The 14,161-nt window shown below is 35.5% G+C and overlaps 1 protein-coding gene across 1 annotated transcript; it reads left to right on the top strand.

Annotated features, from left to right (window-relative positions):
- The first annotated feature begins 10 nt into the window (after positions 1 to 10).
- On the top strand, positions 11 to 6,150 carry LOC129923907 (craniofacial development protein 2-like). Its single transcript, XM_056016949.1, has 2 exons — positions 11 to 153; positions 2,911 to 6,150. The coding sequence occupies exon 2, from the start codon at positions 3,055 to 3,057 to the stop codon at positions 4,279 to 4,281; it is 1,227 nt and encodes a 408-aa protein (XP_055872924.1). The 5' UTR covers positions 11 to 153; positions 2,911 to 3,054; the 3' UTR covers positions 4,282 to 6,150.
- Positions 6,151 to 14,161: the final 8,011 nt, after the last annotated feature.

Here is a 14,161-nt window from a genome sequence, read left to right as displayed (position 1 = left end):
GCTATATAAACGAACTTTTGTGTTATTAAAAAGGTAAATGACATGCTGCTTCTTTTTATTCAATTAACTTTAAATGTCAAGGATACGAAACATGTCTTTGATTGTTTATTTGTGAAGGTACAATAATTCTTTTACATCATATTGATTTTGAAGGTTAGTATTGTTAAGGAAATTATTAATGACCTTTCTAATTGCATCTTAATCAATGTGATTCCCATTTTGTCTCTAGATTTGACTCACTATTTTTTATTTTCCCAGTGTTGCCAGTAAAAAAGTAAAAAAAAAAGTAAGGTTCCCCTTTCAGACCTTGCGATCTATAGGGAAGATGATGTTAAGGTCATCTGTTTCTTTGGCCAACGGTTAACGAGCAGGGTGTCATGTGGCCAGCACAAGGACCAACCGCCTTTACTTTCCCCAACTAAAGTCAGGTACACATTAGAGTTGGGTGGACTCAGGGGGCGCCCTAAAAATCCCGAAATTAAAAATTCCAGTCTTCACCAAGATTCGAACCCAGGACCCCAGGTTAGGAAGCCAAGCGCTTAACCACTCAGCCACCGCGCCCCTATCCCAGTGTTGCCAATGAGCTAGTAATTCATTTCCCAAAGGTTGTACATTAACTGTAAGATTTGTAGGAGAATTTTTAAATTTATCTTGCCAACATTCTTTATGACAATAAACTTTTATTTTAAAGTCCTTTTATTAAACTATGTCTTTATTAGCAATACCCACCGGCTACGCCGGTTGATTTGTTATCAGGCTATTTTTTTAAATTTTTATTTAGCCATGGGCACCCCTACAGTTTGTTTTCTTCCTTTGGCTTTTTATTTCTAGTGTCTATTGCGTTGAAATGGACCAGCCCGTAAATAAAAGCCAACACAAGATCTTGGCCGTAACATCAACAAAGTTTTTTTTTATTTTATGGCACTATCTTGGGACTGTTCACACCGAAGGAAATATTACTAATATCGACAACGGAACCTAACCAAAAATAATAGGCCTACAAAAATTATAGGCTAACCTGTTAACTAAATAACTACAAACAGAACGTTATTATTATTTTTAATATCACAATAGAATCTTGTACTCTCTACAACGTTTCCCCCATTTCCCACTCTCCTCATTAACCCTTTAAGTGCTGAGCTGTTTTGCAATGAGTACATACAGAATGGAATGACAATTCTGATGTTTAGAGGCTAAACTACCACACGCGTTTTAGGGGTTAACAAATTCGTATTTACACAGACTATTCTTCTGTTTTTCGTCATATTAGATCCAACAAAGACTCAAATAGCATTTGGCCGTCCCCCCAATTTTTTTATATTTTTTTTCGCTCTTGTAATAAAACTATCATGCCTTTGGGCCAGTGTATTCAGTCCTTGCGATCTATAGGCCAGATAATGTTAAGGTCATCTGTTTCTTTGGCCAACGGTTAACAGGAGTCTTTGACCAGGACAACAACCAACCGCCTTTAGTTTCCCCAATTAAGGTCAGGCAGCCTTTAGAGTTGGGTTGACAGAGGGGCGCCCTTAAAATCCCCTCAGCCATCGAGCCCCCTTGCATTTGGTAGGTGTAGCTATATTAAGCCCGAAATATTCGGCTGCATACAGGGCAGGTTATTCCAGCTGGAGCTAGTGTCGTTTGTCTTGCTTTTCTTTTCTGGCGTTTTTCTTCTGCCAGCGTTGTTCTCTTTTCCTCAGCAACCTGTGCGCCAGTTTTCACAGAAGTAAATGTGTTCGGAAAGGTTATTTAAGGGCGGTTGGTCATTGTGCTGGCCACAGGACACCCTTCCCGTAAACCATAGGCAAAAGAAACAGATGACTTGAACATCATCTTTCCTATAGATCGCAAGGTCTGAGAGGGTTAACTTTTTGTCTTTAACAAACGCATATTTTCGCCCCTGAATTTACTTACCAGTATCACTTATTTTCCTCTCTTCCTCATACGCCTTAAAAAATAGTAATACATAACATCTGTAATATAAGAATTCTTCGAATTTTTATCGAAATATTCTAAATACCCACATGACGCTTTCGAACACCGTACATTTTTCGAAAAAAGTGTTAAAAATCATTTTAGGATCGAGGTTATAAATTCCTTTTTAACTTTTATGTAGAACGAATCATTTAAAATCTAATTGAGCGATAAGCGCTATTTAAAGTGGTAAAAACATTTTTAAAAATTGGATTTGAATTTTTAGTCATCATAATTCAAGCCTGATGCTCTAACGACTGAGCTAAAAGAGTGCTATTAAAATAAGTGGAAATTTTGTCCAAAACTTATAATAAAATCTTGTAATTTTCACTATGTCGGTGATAGAAATAAATGTTGGGTTTAAATTCGTTAATATAAAAAAAAATCGTTTTTGGTTACTTTAACTTCTGCGGTTTTGATTTTGAAAAATATCTTAGTTGTCTTATATACAATGAAAGTTATAACATGCTAAATTTTCATATTTTCATCTACTATGTCAAGCTTGAGAATTAGTGATATGTAAGGGTTTTCTATATTAAGTGTAAACTGTGAAGATCTGGAAAACATTTTTCTAAATGAAGAGTTTATATATATATATATAAGTGGGAAGCGTGGTCGAGAGGCTAAGTATGGCTACCTATGAAAGGGGGCTCGAGGTTCGACACCCGACTCGGGCAGAGTTGTGTTTACTGAACGCCTGAAGGCAGCATGGAAAAACCTTCTCCTAGAACCTCCCCCCCACCGGTCCACTACTAAGATTGGACCATAGCGCTATGAGCATGCTATAAGCATGAAAGTAGTACTATCTAAAAGCTATATAATTCAACTATTTATCAGGCAATCCAAATAAAATCTGGCTGTGTTATCATGTTTATTTTTGTTTGTGTAAATGTGTAGACATTCAATCCCTAATTGTTGAATATTGTTTTACGCCTGCAGATCTCACAAAACCTTTGGAAAGAAGCTGGTAATGACAATGCCAAGAATGATTTCAATTTTTGTATTCACCAGTGCCCAGCCCAATATAAGATCAGACAATTTTTAATTACATAATTTGATTGCGAACACGATTCATTAGCAGACATGGAACATAAAAGAAAGGAGAATAAATCAGCATTAATGTCTCCGTTAGTTTTAGCTAGTCTGAATATACAAACTTTGAATAACATAGAACGTCAAGAATCTTTGGTGGAAGAACTTAATTATAATGATGTACATATAGCATGTCTACAGGAAACAAGAAGAGCTGGAGAGCATTATCTTGATTTAGAAAACTATCGTGTTTTTTATAAAGGAGAAACTAATACCAAATATGGGGTAGGAATCGCAATTAAAAATACAATGCTCGATATAATACGTTCCGGACCAATGCTCACGGAAAGGATATATCATTTGATAATGAGAATAAAAGATGAAATAAACGTACACATTATCAATGTATATGCACCTCATAATAATCTGCCAGCCATCGAAAAAAATACATTTTATAAAAAACTTTCAGACATAATTCTTGGGATTCCAGAATCCGAAACAGTTTTCATAATAGGAGATTTCAACGCCCATGTAGGGCGTGACAGATCAAAATGGCCGAATATTATTGGAGATTATGGATATGGGAAAACGAATAATAACGGCAACAGATTACTACGATTTTGTGATTCTTACAATTTTGTGATCACAAATACACAGTTTGACCTCGAAGAAGACCTAAAACATACATTTCAAAGCCCTGACGGAAAGAAGAAAACTCAAATTGATTTATGCTTAACTCGACAAAGAGACTTACAATGTATTATACGTTGTGATCCATTTATTCATAGAATTCATCGATTAGGACATAAAATGTTGATTGTTGAAATTAAACAAAACAAAATTAAAACAAGCATACCGTGTATTGAGAAAACAAAAGAATCATCTCGTAGCGACAAGTTATTTTTGGAGGCGAAAGATCATATACTACAATTAGACAAGAAAGGTGAAACGGAGGAGTTTAAAGATGCATGGGAGTCATTTAGATTAAGCTTCAAAAATCACTTAGGAAAAATTGTTGATAAAAATGAGGACACAATTTGGTTTCGTTTAAGACATGTCGAAGAAGTAAGAGAATTTCTTGGTAAGAAAAGTTTATCTGATCAAAAATCAACTGAACTTTATGACACTCCCATTTCAGCATTGTCTAAATGTTTGTGTCTGATAGATGATGGAAGTCGAAATGAAGACAATGACAATGTCTCCATATTTAATGATAACTTTACAGATGAGATCAATGAATCTGCTGATGTGACCTGTAATTTTCGTGAGATCTCTTGAATGCAGATAAAAGAAGCCATTACTTTTGTGATGAAAAACTCTGTGACTAACTTTTCTATATTAAGCGTAAATCGTGAAGATCTGAAAAACATTTTTCAAGATGAAGAGTTTGTAAAATTATTTGAGCTATGCTGGACTCAAGAAATTATCCCCACAGAAATATTATTCGCAGATGTTTTTAGCTCTCACGTTACACCAGCTTACAACGCTATATACGTATTTTCGTTGTTTAGTGAAATATTCCAATATTGTATTTACAGAAAACTGAGATTTTGTATAAAACAAAACGAACCAGCCCATGGTTTCCTCATGACTTTCTCACAAAGAGAGTTGTACTTTTACGTTAATAAGGTGCGCTGCAAGAGCCTTGCTGTGAATGAACCAATGTACATTGCTGTACTTGATCTCTCTAGAATCTCCATGGCTTTAGATGCTGGTGTTATTATAGAACATTTGGAAAAACAAGAAAAAGAAAAAAAAGACATTCCAAGAAATGTAGTTCACCTGCTGAAATCATTTCTTGTCAAAAGTATAATTTATGCAAAAGTAGATAAAACGAATGACAAAAGCGACTTTCATAAAATTTCAATGCAATTTGTCTGGTCTTGTTTTTTAACTGAATGTTTTACAAAAAGAGATAGAAATAGAGGGATAAAAATTATCACAACACCAGTTGGAAACGCTTTACCTATAATGGGTTTCGTATTTGTTGATTTAGTGATATTTCTGGCACATTCTAAAGAAGAATTAGAAAACAGTCTTAGCTGCTTAAGCGAATTCCTACGGAACAAAGCTTTTGATTATGAAGAATTGGATATAACAGTCTCTACAAACAAAACATGCGACCCTCATGATGAATCAAATGTATTGAATTGTTTCGGGGAAAAAATTAAGCTCTCACCAAGCATAAACCTTTTAGGGACAAGCTTTGGTTTTTGTAAAGAATAAGGGACAGAGATATTATTTCTAGAATAGAAACTGCGCCCAAAGTAAAAAAAAAAGAAATGTTGCATCCCATAATGCAAAGCGAAGACATTAATATTACAATAAAACTATATATGGCAAACATCTTGGAGCCTTTTTTACTTAACCTGGATATCTTAACAATCGATTCAAGACAAGAAGATAAACTTCAACAATTTCAAGACTCATGTATAAGAGAAATTCAAACCTTAAAAAACTTTGATAAAAAATCCCATCTGGCTACAAAAAGTATTCCCACGATTCTCAGTTATAGAAGACTTGTTATTTTTGGTGATATGTGCCGGCTAAATGCAAACAACACAGCCAAGCGTATGCTCTGCATTGACTTCAGCAGTAGTGACAAATCAGAAACCTTTAAAGAACTTTGTCAAGATGATTTGAAGAAGTTTCAAATCATTTTAACTCATTGTCAACCTGAATACTTCGATAGGAAAATGTGGATAGATGATCTAAATATGATATCGTTAAATTAAGAGTAAAATATTTTTATTTTTAGTATTATTAGACTAAACACTTAAAGAAAAAAAAAATAAGCAGAAGTCGCGTGAAATACTGCACTCCTCATTAATCTTCGGATTCGGAAAAAAAGCCTTGTGTATGGACCTTCACCTTTAACCATCCTTTAGTCCGTAGAACCGTTGGGGCACCACACAAGATCTGTCAACTGTCTTTCTCCATTTCTCTCTGTCCTTTGCCTCCTTGGAGATAATGCCATTTAATGCCAGGCCTGCCAATTCTTTGATGTTATATTTCCATCGCTTCCTCTTCTTCTTTTTCCTGGTTCTTTTCTCCGAAGGAAAGTTGTTGTTTTTTCCCGATCCCTGAGGAAATGTGATGCAGCAGAGTTAAAGTTTGCGTTTTTTTAACAGTAGTAAGCAGGTCTTAGTGGGGGTCTTAGTGGGGGTCTTAGTGGGGGGTCTTAGTAGGGGTCTTAGTGGGGGTCCTCTTGCTGTATTAATCCTGGCTGTAATCTTTTCATTTTGATGCGTATTTGTAAGTGACATCTAGGATCTTTTAGTAGCATTATATTTCCATTGCTAGGATCTTCTTCTAGAGATCTGCAGTCAGCGTCCAGCGCTAGCATATATAAGAATGTCATCTTTATCAGAGAGCGCATTCATCTGATTTTAGTGTCGAGGCCTTTGTCTGTACAGATTGTTTTGAGTTTTACTGTGTATGGACATAAAACACAAATGTCATTTAAAGTTTATAACAGGTTCAAGTAGCTCTTATGCATTCATTTAGTAGTCAAATATTGACGCGGCCTCATTGTTACAACACTAATTATTCTAATGGATGCTCGCCCTTGGAGATTTGTTTTGATTTGAGATGTTTTAGCTAAAGAGTAATGCCCTGTACGGCCGGTTGTGTCGCAATGGGATCGAGTTGAATTCCCGACTTTGATAAGCGCCTAAAAGGCAGAACGGGAATAGTCTCACAGATAGTCCCCCCCCCACACACACATATATACTGGCCCACAAAAAGAGATTAGGTCGGAGCCCATAATGATATCAGAATGCTAAAATAATGACAGTGGCGTAGCTAGGGTGGGGGTAGGAGGGGGGAGAATTTGAAAATCACCCGGGCCCCAACTTGAGGGGTGTCCCCAAATAAGTTTTCCAAAATCGATTTTTTAAGCAAAAGGCAGGGGCCCCCAAAGAGGTCAAGCCAACCGGGCTTCCTATTTACGCCACTGAATTATGAGAACTGTGCTTTACAAAAACATTTTTTAAAACTCTTGCAGTTACAAAAATTAAGCATGTATATTAAATTACTTTTTCGATACTCTAAATTGAAGATCTGATAGTACTTTTCTATTTTTTAAATCACTAAATACTATTTTAAATCAGATTTATCTTCTTCTTATTTTTTTAATCAATGATTAAATGACTATAATTCACAATTAACCCTTTCATACCTAGCAGTCTTTTTCTTTCTACAAAGTGTTGTTTCACCGTATTATGTTCTAGAAGGGCCTGCGGATACGTCTGTTGGGCATAAATCCAAAAGTAACATTTCTGAACTCTGATAATCACTCTCTCAACCTGGCAGCTTTTCATTCTGCAGAGATAGATCCAACAAGTGTCACCTTTTTTGGAACTGTACTCGAATTGTTCAACTTGTTTTTCCAAATTAACCCCAGAGATTGGCCAAACTGAAAGAAGTTGAAGCCGCGATTTAAAAAAAATACAAGAGAAGAAGCTACGTCGGCAGTCTCCTTGCATCTCGACAAAATCATCATACTGTTGGAGAACATTATTGAATCAACAACTGAAAGAATGGACACTAGAAGCAGTGCATAGTATCTGTTCTGTTGTCACAATTAGCTATTAACATTAACATACTGTAGACATTAATTAAAAATAATGATAATTATAAGGAGACTGTGATTATCAAAGTAGACATAGAAGACTATCTTTTTATTTCCGTCAAATCCTTTTTGCTTTCGCACAAAACATAAACAACAAACAATGACGTAATATCATATAATATTAGCACATCCTTCCTTTTAAAATTATTATCACATCCTTCCTTTTAAAGTTCTTAGGAGTGATATCTACTAGGAACTTTAACAACTCGACCACTTCGGCTTGTCTTGACTGGCACAAGTTGTGTAGACGTTGGTCTATAACTGTCTGTTTTATTTGTTCTAACAGTTTGCTGTTCGTTGTCTTCATCGGTATCATAGTACCCAGAGATGTCTTCATCGGTATCATAGTACCCAGAGATGTCTTCATCGGTATCATAGTACCCAGAGATGTCTTCATCGGTATCATAGTACCCAGAGATGTCTTCATCGGTATCATAGTACCCAGAGATGTCTTCATCGGTATCATAGTACCCAGAGATGTCTTCATCGGTATCATAGTACCCAGAGATGTCTTCATCGGTATCATAGTACCCAGAGATGTCTTCATCGGCATCATAGTACCCTTTATCGAAACTCTTATTCAAAAAGCGTTGATTTCTTCTGTATGTTTTTCCATCGTTTGTCTTTATGATGTAAGATCTGGGTAATGAATTTTTGTTTATGACAACTGCTTTCTGCCATGTTTGTCCAAGACAAACTCTCACCTTCTTTCCGACAATCTTTAGGTAGTCTTGCTTTTGCATCGTATTTCACTTTGCTTTTCATCTGTCGTTCGATGAGTAATGTCTCTGCATTTTCAGCTACCGATGGTTTCAATAGTTTGGGATCAGTTGGAATGATTCCTTGAGTCTTCTACTCATCAGCAGTTGTGAAGGTGAATACGGCAGTCCACTTATCGGAGTATTTCTACCTTTGGGTTTCTTCTTGAACCAAGACATCTGTTGGATGATGACACGCTTATGACAAACTGTGTTACTTTTTCCTGTTTGTATGATGAAATAAATGGCAAATTGCTTGTTCAATGATGTCATTGGTGCACGAGCACTTTTCATCAACAAACCAGTAATACAATCACCAATAGACATATTGCGAGAACAGGCTTCAAATGGTAATTACGTGTGCTCAAACTTTGCAACCTCCTCCGAATACCGCTAACTCAGGCCACTTACATTACGTCATGTGAGAGATCATTCTCAAAGCTCAAGTTCATCAAAAGCTATCTCAGGAGCACAATGACGCAAGAAAGGCTTATCATGGTTTTAATGTCAGTGAAGTCACAAATACTAGAAAGTATCGATGTAGTTGATGTTATAGATGTCTTTGCTGCACAGAATGCACAACGTGAAGCGATTTGAATTGAGATTTGTCACTTGTGCATTATTTAGCTAATAAACAACGGTATTATTCATTATAAGAGTGTTAATGATTATTTTTTGTTACGTTTACTCATATACTGAACCAATTTGATTTAGGGCTTATATTTTTTGCGTACATTATCTCATGTCATATGTCGAATGTCAAAATGCAGGGTGCTCCAAGGAGGTCAATCCCCCCTAGCTACGCCTCTGTCGGATTGTTATTATTTTACTATTATTGTATAAAGTACAATTTGTAACAATGCTACTTATTAGGTTAGACATCTTGTTAAATGTTAAACATATGGTTATTTACTCTCTGTATTTTATTGCAGGCAGTAACGACTAAGAAGGACATTTTAACGCTTTGGTCGTTTAGCCGCCGCCATTACGGCGTACATTTGCTCTTCTGTATTACATACTTAACATTTGATTTTATCATGTATTTAAAAAGAATGATACATATCTATAGTTTTTATTTCTGTATGCATTCAAGCATATTTTGTAAGGCAAAGAAGAATTATTATATTTTGCCATTAGATTTGGATTTAAACTTTGTTGTGTAAATATTTGTCACTAACATTACTTCTTCTTCTTCTTCTTCTTCTAGCCAGCTTTATTGCTGCTGAGCTGTGAGCTCTTTTGCAGACTGTGCCAAGGAAAAAAAGTGTGCTGTTTTCTTCAGTTGTTCAGCACTGCCGTACAGGGTGTTGGTTATGTTGGGCTGTAGTGGAAGTAGGGTCTGCCTAAGGTGGATTAGGGAGGGGCATTCAAAGAGGATATGGTTTACGGTTTCAGAGGGGTGGGTGCAGTGTCTGCAAAGGGGTAGTTGTGTGGAGTTTATTTTGTTCAGGTGGTAATTTAATAGTGGTGTGTGTCCTGTTCTTAGTTGGAAGATTGTAGATTGTTCTTTGCGGGGGAGGAAGTTAATACTGTCACTAACATTACAATATGTGTGTAGTTTAATATTGTAGAAATAAAAAAAAATTAACCAATTATAGAATCGATACAGTTTTAAGCCAGGGAATATTTTAATTAAATAAATTGTTTTGTAATGCACAAATTGTAGGACAATTTTCCTTACGGACAATAAAGATTATTATTATTATGTTAGAAATGAGCAAGTAGTCATTCTCTGGCGCTGCCAGGGTCGAGTTTCGCTAAAGAGAAACAAAATTCATCGTAGTCCCTTTAACAGTTTCCACTGAGGAATTTTCAGGTGATGTGGCAGGTCTGCAGAAGTACCGCCCTCTGACAGGCAACGAGGATGTTCCTAGGAATGTTAAGGGTCTTGAAGGTGTCTGTGAGGTCAGTTGTTATTATCCCCTCGGTTGATATAACAATGGGGTATATTGTTATTTTGGACAATTTCCATAGACGCTTAATCTCCAAGCCTAGGTTCCCATATTTTCTTTGTTTTTCTATCTCAGTTTTTCTTAAATTATGAGACAGTGGTACGGCGATATCGATAATGGTAGCGGCTTTTTTCTTTTTTATCGATGAACAGCAGATCCGGGCGATTGAAATCTACCGTTTTGTCGGTCAGAATAGGCCTATCCCAGTACAGCAGATGTTTAGTAGACTCGAGAACCTCTTGCGGAGAGTACTTATAATAAGTTATTATTATTATTATTATGTTAGAAATGAACAAGTATTCATTCTCTGGCGAAGCCAGGGTCGAGTTTCGTTAAAGGGAAACAAAATTCATCGTAGTCCCTTTATCAGTTTCCACCGAGGAATTTTCTGGTGATGTGGCAGGTCTGCAGCAGTACAGATGTGGTTATGCTGTGCGTTCCGCAACATTGTCTTTAATTTATGAGTGGGTAAAGCATGTCAATATAATGTTATAATTTAAGAAACTAATTTTGTGTATACTTTGTATGTTTTACCTGCTTCAGGTTGTTCTTAACAATTGAATATTAAACCTGCAACTTAATCTTATTCATGTTAATGAAACCACAAAGTTGTCATTTACTGATATAATTAATAGCAGTGTGATATCACACAATAGTGAGTGCTGGAAAACTGCTGTTATGACATTTAAAGCTCGAGACTCCCTTGATGCCAGGCCTTCCTCAGCTCGAGAACCAATCAGCTTAAGGAATTATCGCATATGAAATAGGTATGCATATTAATACTTATATATAGATATATACTCATCAGATTGTGTGGCTATTGATTACAATATTGGAAAAACAAACTGTTTAAATAATATGAAGTCTCTTTTGTATTAAAAGTTCGTTTTAGTTCAATAAAAAGTCTGCTAAATTGATATAAAAAAATATGTGAAAGTGATATTAAAAATGTGCTAATGTAATATTTAACACCTGCTACAGTAATATTAAAAATCTATTAATATGATATTAAAAGATTTTTTTCTGTATATAGAATGTCTGTTTTAGTGATTAGTATTTAACAATACCCTTCCAAACTTAGGCTTTATATAGCACTTTGTTTTCTATATATTTGATTGTTATCTTTTTATTTATAACGTAAACTTACAATACGTTTACAGTACTCTTAAAATGACTACATTTTTTATATAATTCTTTCACATCTTGCGCTTGAGTTTTATATGTTTTTTTTTTTTAAATATTTGTTTTTTTAATAAACTGTATTAATTTTCACCATTTTTATTCGTTCTGCTTATATTCTTTTTTGAGATAATTTAGATGTAATACTTTTATTGTCATATTCTCATTTCCATATTTTCCCTATACTATAGAGCAGCGGTTCTCAACCTTTTAAGCTCGGCGACCCCTTTTTACAACGCCCCACTCTGCCGCGACCCCCCCATACACAAATACAGAATTGTAGGGTAGACAATAAGAATCCATATTTTCGATGGTCTTAGGCGACCCCCTGGCAAATGGTCAATCGACCCCCAAAGGGGTCGCGATCCACATGTTGAGAACCCCTGCTATGTACAATTCATTTCGGACATTCATATATTTATTTATATTTATTTATTTATTTATATGTATATGGTAACAAGTAAATAGTCTGTTTCCACTTTATAGAATACTGATATATTGATAAGCTGTGTTTTTTTAAAGCATACTTACGTGTGCACATTATAGTATGGAAGAATCAAATTTTCAAGTTCCTTTGCATGAGCCCTAATGTAATATGTATAGGGCATAGGCCTACTGACAAATGTTGTCTTTTAAAATTGCGCCAGCAGAAAAAAAATGTGTTTGGTATTCTCTTACAATATTTGTTTTAAAGTATGATGACATCGTCTTCACATTTTCATTTATACAATTCTCTTAATTTTTTCTTCCGATATTTAATTTCTTTGATGCATGCTACTTTAATGCTTGCAAACCCAATCTAAAACAGTAAAATTAAACATAATGCTGTATTTCTTTATGAGATTTTGATCCACCAAGCCAAAATACAGTAAGATTTCTGCATGCGTGTGAGGTATCTAATTTTTTGAATGTTTTTTTCTCGTGTGCAAATAAATATACATCTTCCAAAGATATGTCTATTTTGTTATTTCCTAGTCTCTTTTTTTAAAATTCGATTCATCATTATTAATTGTGTGTGAACTGGACTTTAAAAAAAAATATTACCAGTATGTAAACTTGTTAAAAGCGGTTTTGCCTGAAAGAAAAGAGAATTATAAACAACAAAAACCTAAAAAAATACTTTTTTTTTTTCAAAGTTTAAATTAAGTATCACTTGTTTCGGATCTGTCTATCTGCAATTGACCAAGACATAATAACTATATGCGATTAGAAATATGGATGTCCTAAAATTCATATCAATGGTGAGACTATTTCATGATGGTATGAAGGCTCCAATCCAGGAAAGTTGAAAACCATCAGAGCCCTTCGAACTTCGAAGTATCAAACGGGGTTAAAACAAGGCTGTGTCCTAGTACCCACACTGTTCAGTATCATGTTCTCTGCTATTCTGAAAAATGCATTCACAAATAGAGAAAACAGCGGGATAAATATGACATACAGATTTGATGGTGGCCTATTCAACCAGAGGCGGCTCAAAGCAAAATCAAAAATAAAATCAGCAGTAATCAGGGACTTGCTATGTGCCGATGACTGTGTTATAAATGCCTGCTTTGAAAATGATCTACAGAGCATCATCATTGAACGTCTCAAGAGCATGCTCAGACTTTGGCCTTACTATTAATACAGAAAATAAACTGAAGCCCTATATTTGTCTTCTCCAGGGCAAACCTACTCCGATCCAAGCATCAAGATAAATGGACACGATATAAATGAAGTGGACAAATTCACATATCTTGGCAGCACAATCTCCAGAAATGGAAATAATGGATAATGAAATCGATCTGCGTATCACCAAGGCCAGTGCATCCTATGTTAGACTGTCTAAAACTGTCTGGAACATGCGAGGTATCACCAAAAATACAAAGCTAGGGATCTATCGAGCTGTCATCCTCCCTACATTGCTCTATGCCTCAGAAACCTTGACAGTGTACAGAAAACATGCAAAGAAACTGAATCACTTCCACATGACATGTCTAAGAAAAAACTGACATACCAATTTATATTTATACCAATTAAAATACATTGATGTGTATTACTGGAACCACCAAACACACTAGAAATGCTTTTTTTTTTTTTTTTTTTTGCAGGCTAATCATTATGTTTCATGAAGGAATTTGTTGTTATATGAAGTTCTTCAGTAATAAATATTAATTAATTATTTGGCATTAAGTATCACTGTATTTGCACTTCTTCATCTTTCACGTCTGGCTCCAATATTGGGTCAGCGGATCTGTTTTATCAGACAGGATAGGTGGCGAAGTAACTGGCGTCTAAACCAGTAAGCCTTGGGCAGGAGGGACTCATTAGCCTTGGCTTGAAACCCACCTAGCAGGGGGAAAACTGAATTCAAACCTCTGCTGCCTTGCAGATATACCCTAACATGGAGACTTTTTTGTGGGTCAACCACGAGGAAAAAATGAGCCGATGACCGTTAGGCAGTTTGCCGCATACAACACTACACCCTGTCAGAGCCTGCGTGCCTGCTGATCCTAAACTGTACGTTATACAGTTCGCAAAGAATGACATAAGAAGCTTTTGTTATAAATCATACCATCGATGCGCCTAATGTTTTGTTGTTTAAAATTATATCAGATGTACGTTTGTGTCAAACAGTTTTTAAAACTACTTTTAACGTC

Source organism: Biomphalaria glabrata, chromosome 18 (genome assembly GCF_947242115.1).
Source record: "Biomphalaria glabrata chromosome 18, xgBioGlab47.1, whole genome shotgun sequence".
NCBI lineage: Eukaryota > Metazoa > Mollusca > Gastropoda > Planorbidae > Biomphalaria > Biomphalaria glabrata.
Note: the sequence above shows the minus strand (reverse complement) of the source record. Positions and strands in the feature narration are given on the sequence as shown.

Bases quoted from the DNA above. Each gene is read 5' to 3' on its own strand.
- LOC129923907 (XM_056016949.1), top strand. From the start codon at position 3,055: ATGGAACATAAAAGAAAGGAGAATAAATCAGCATTAATGTCTCCGTTA.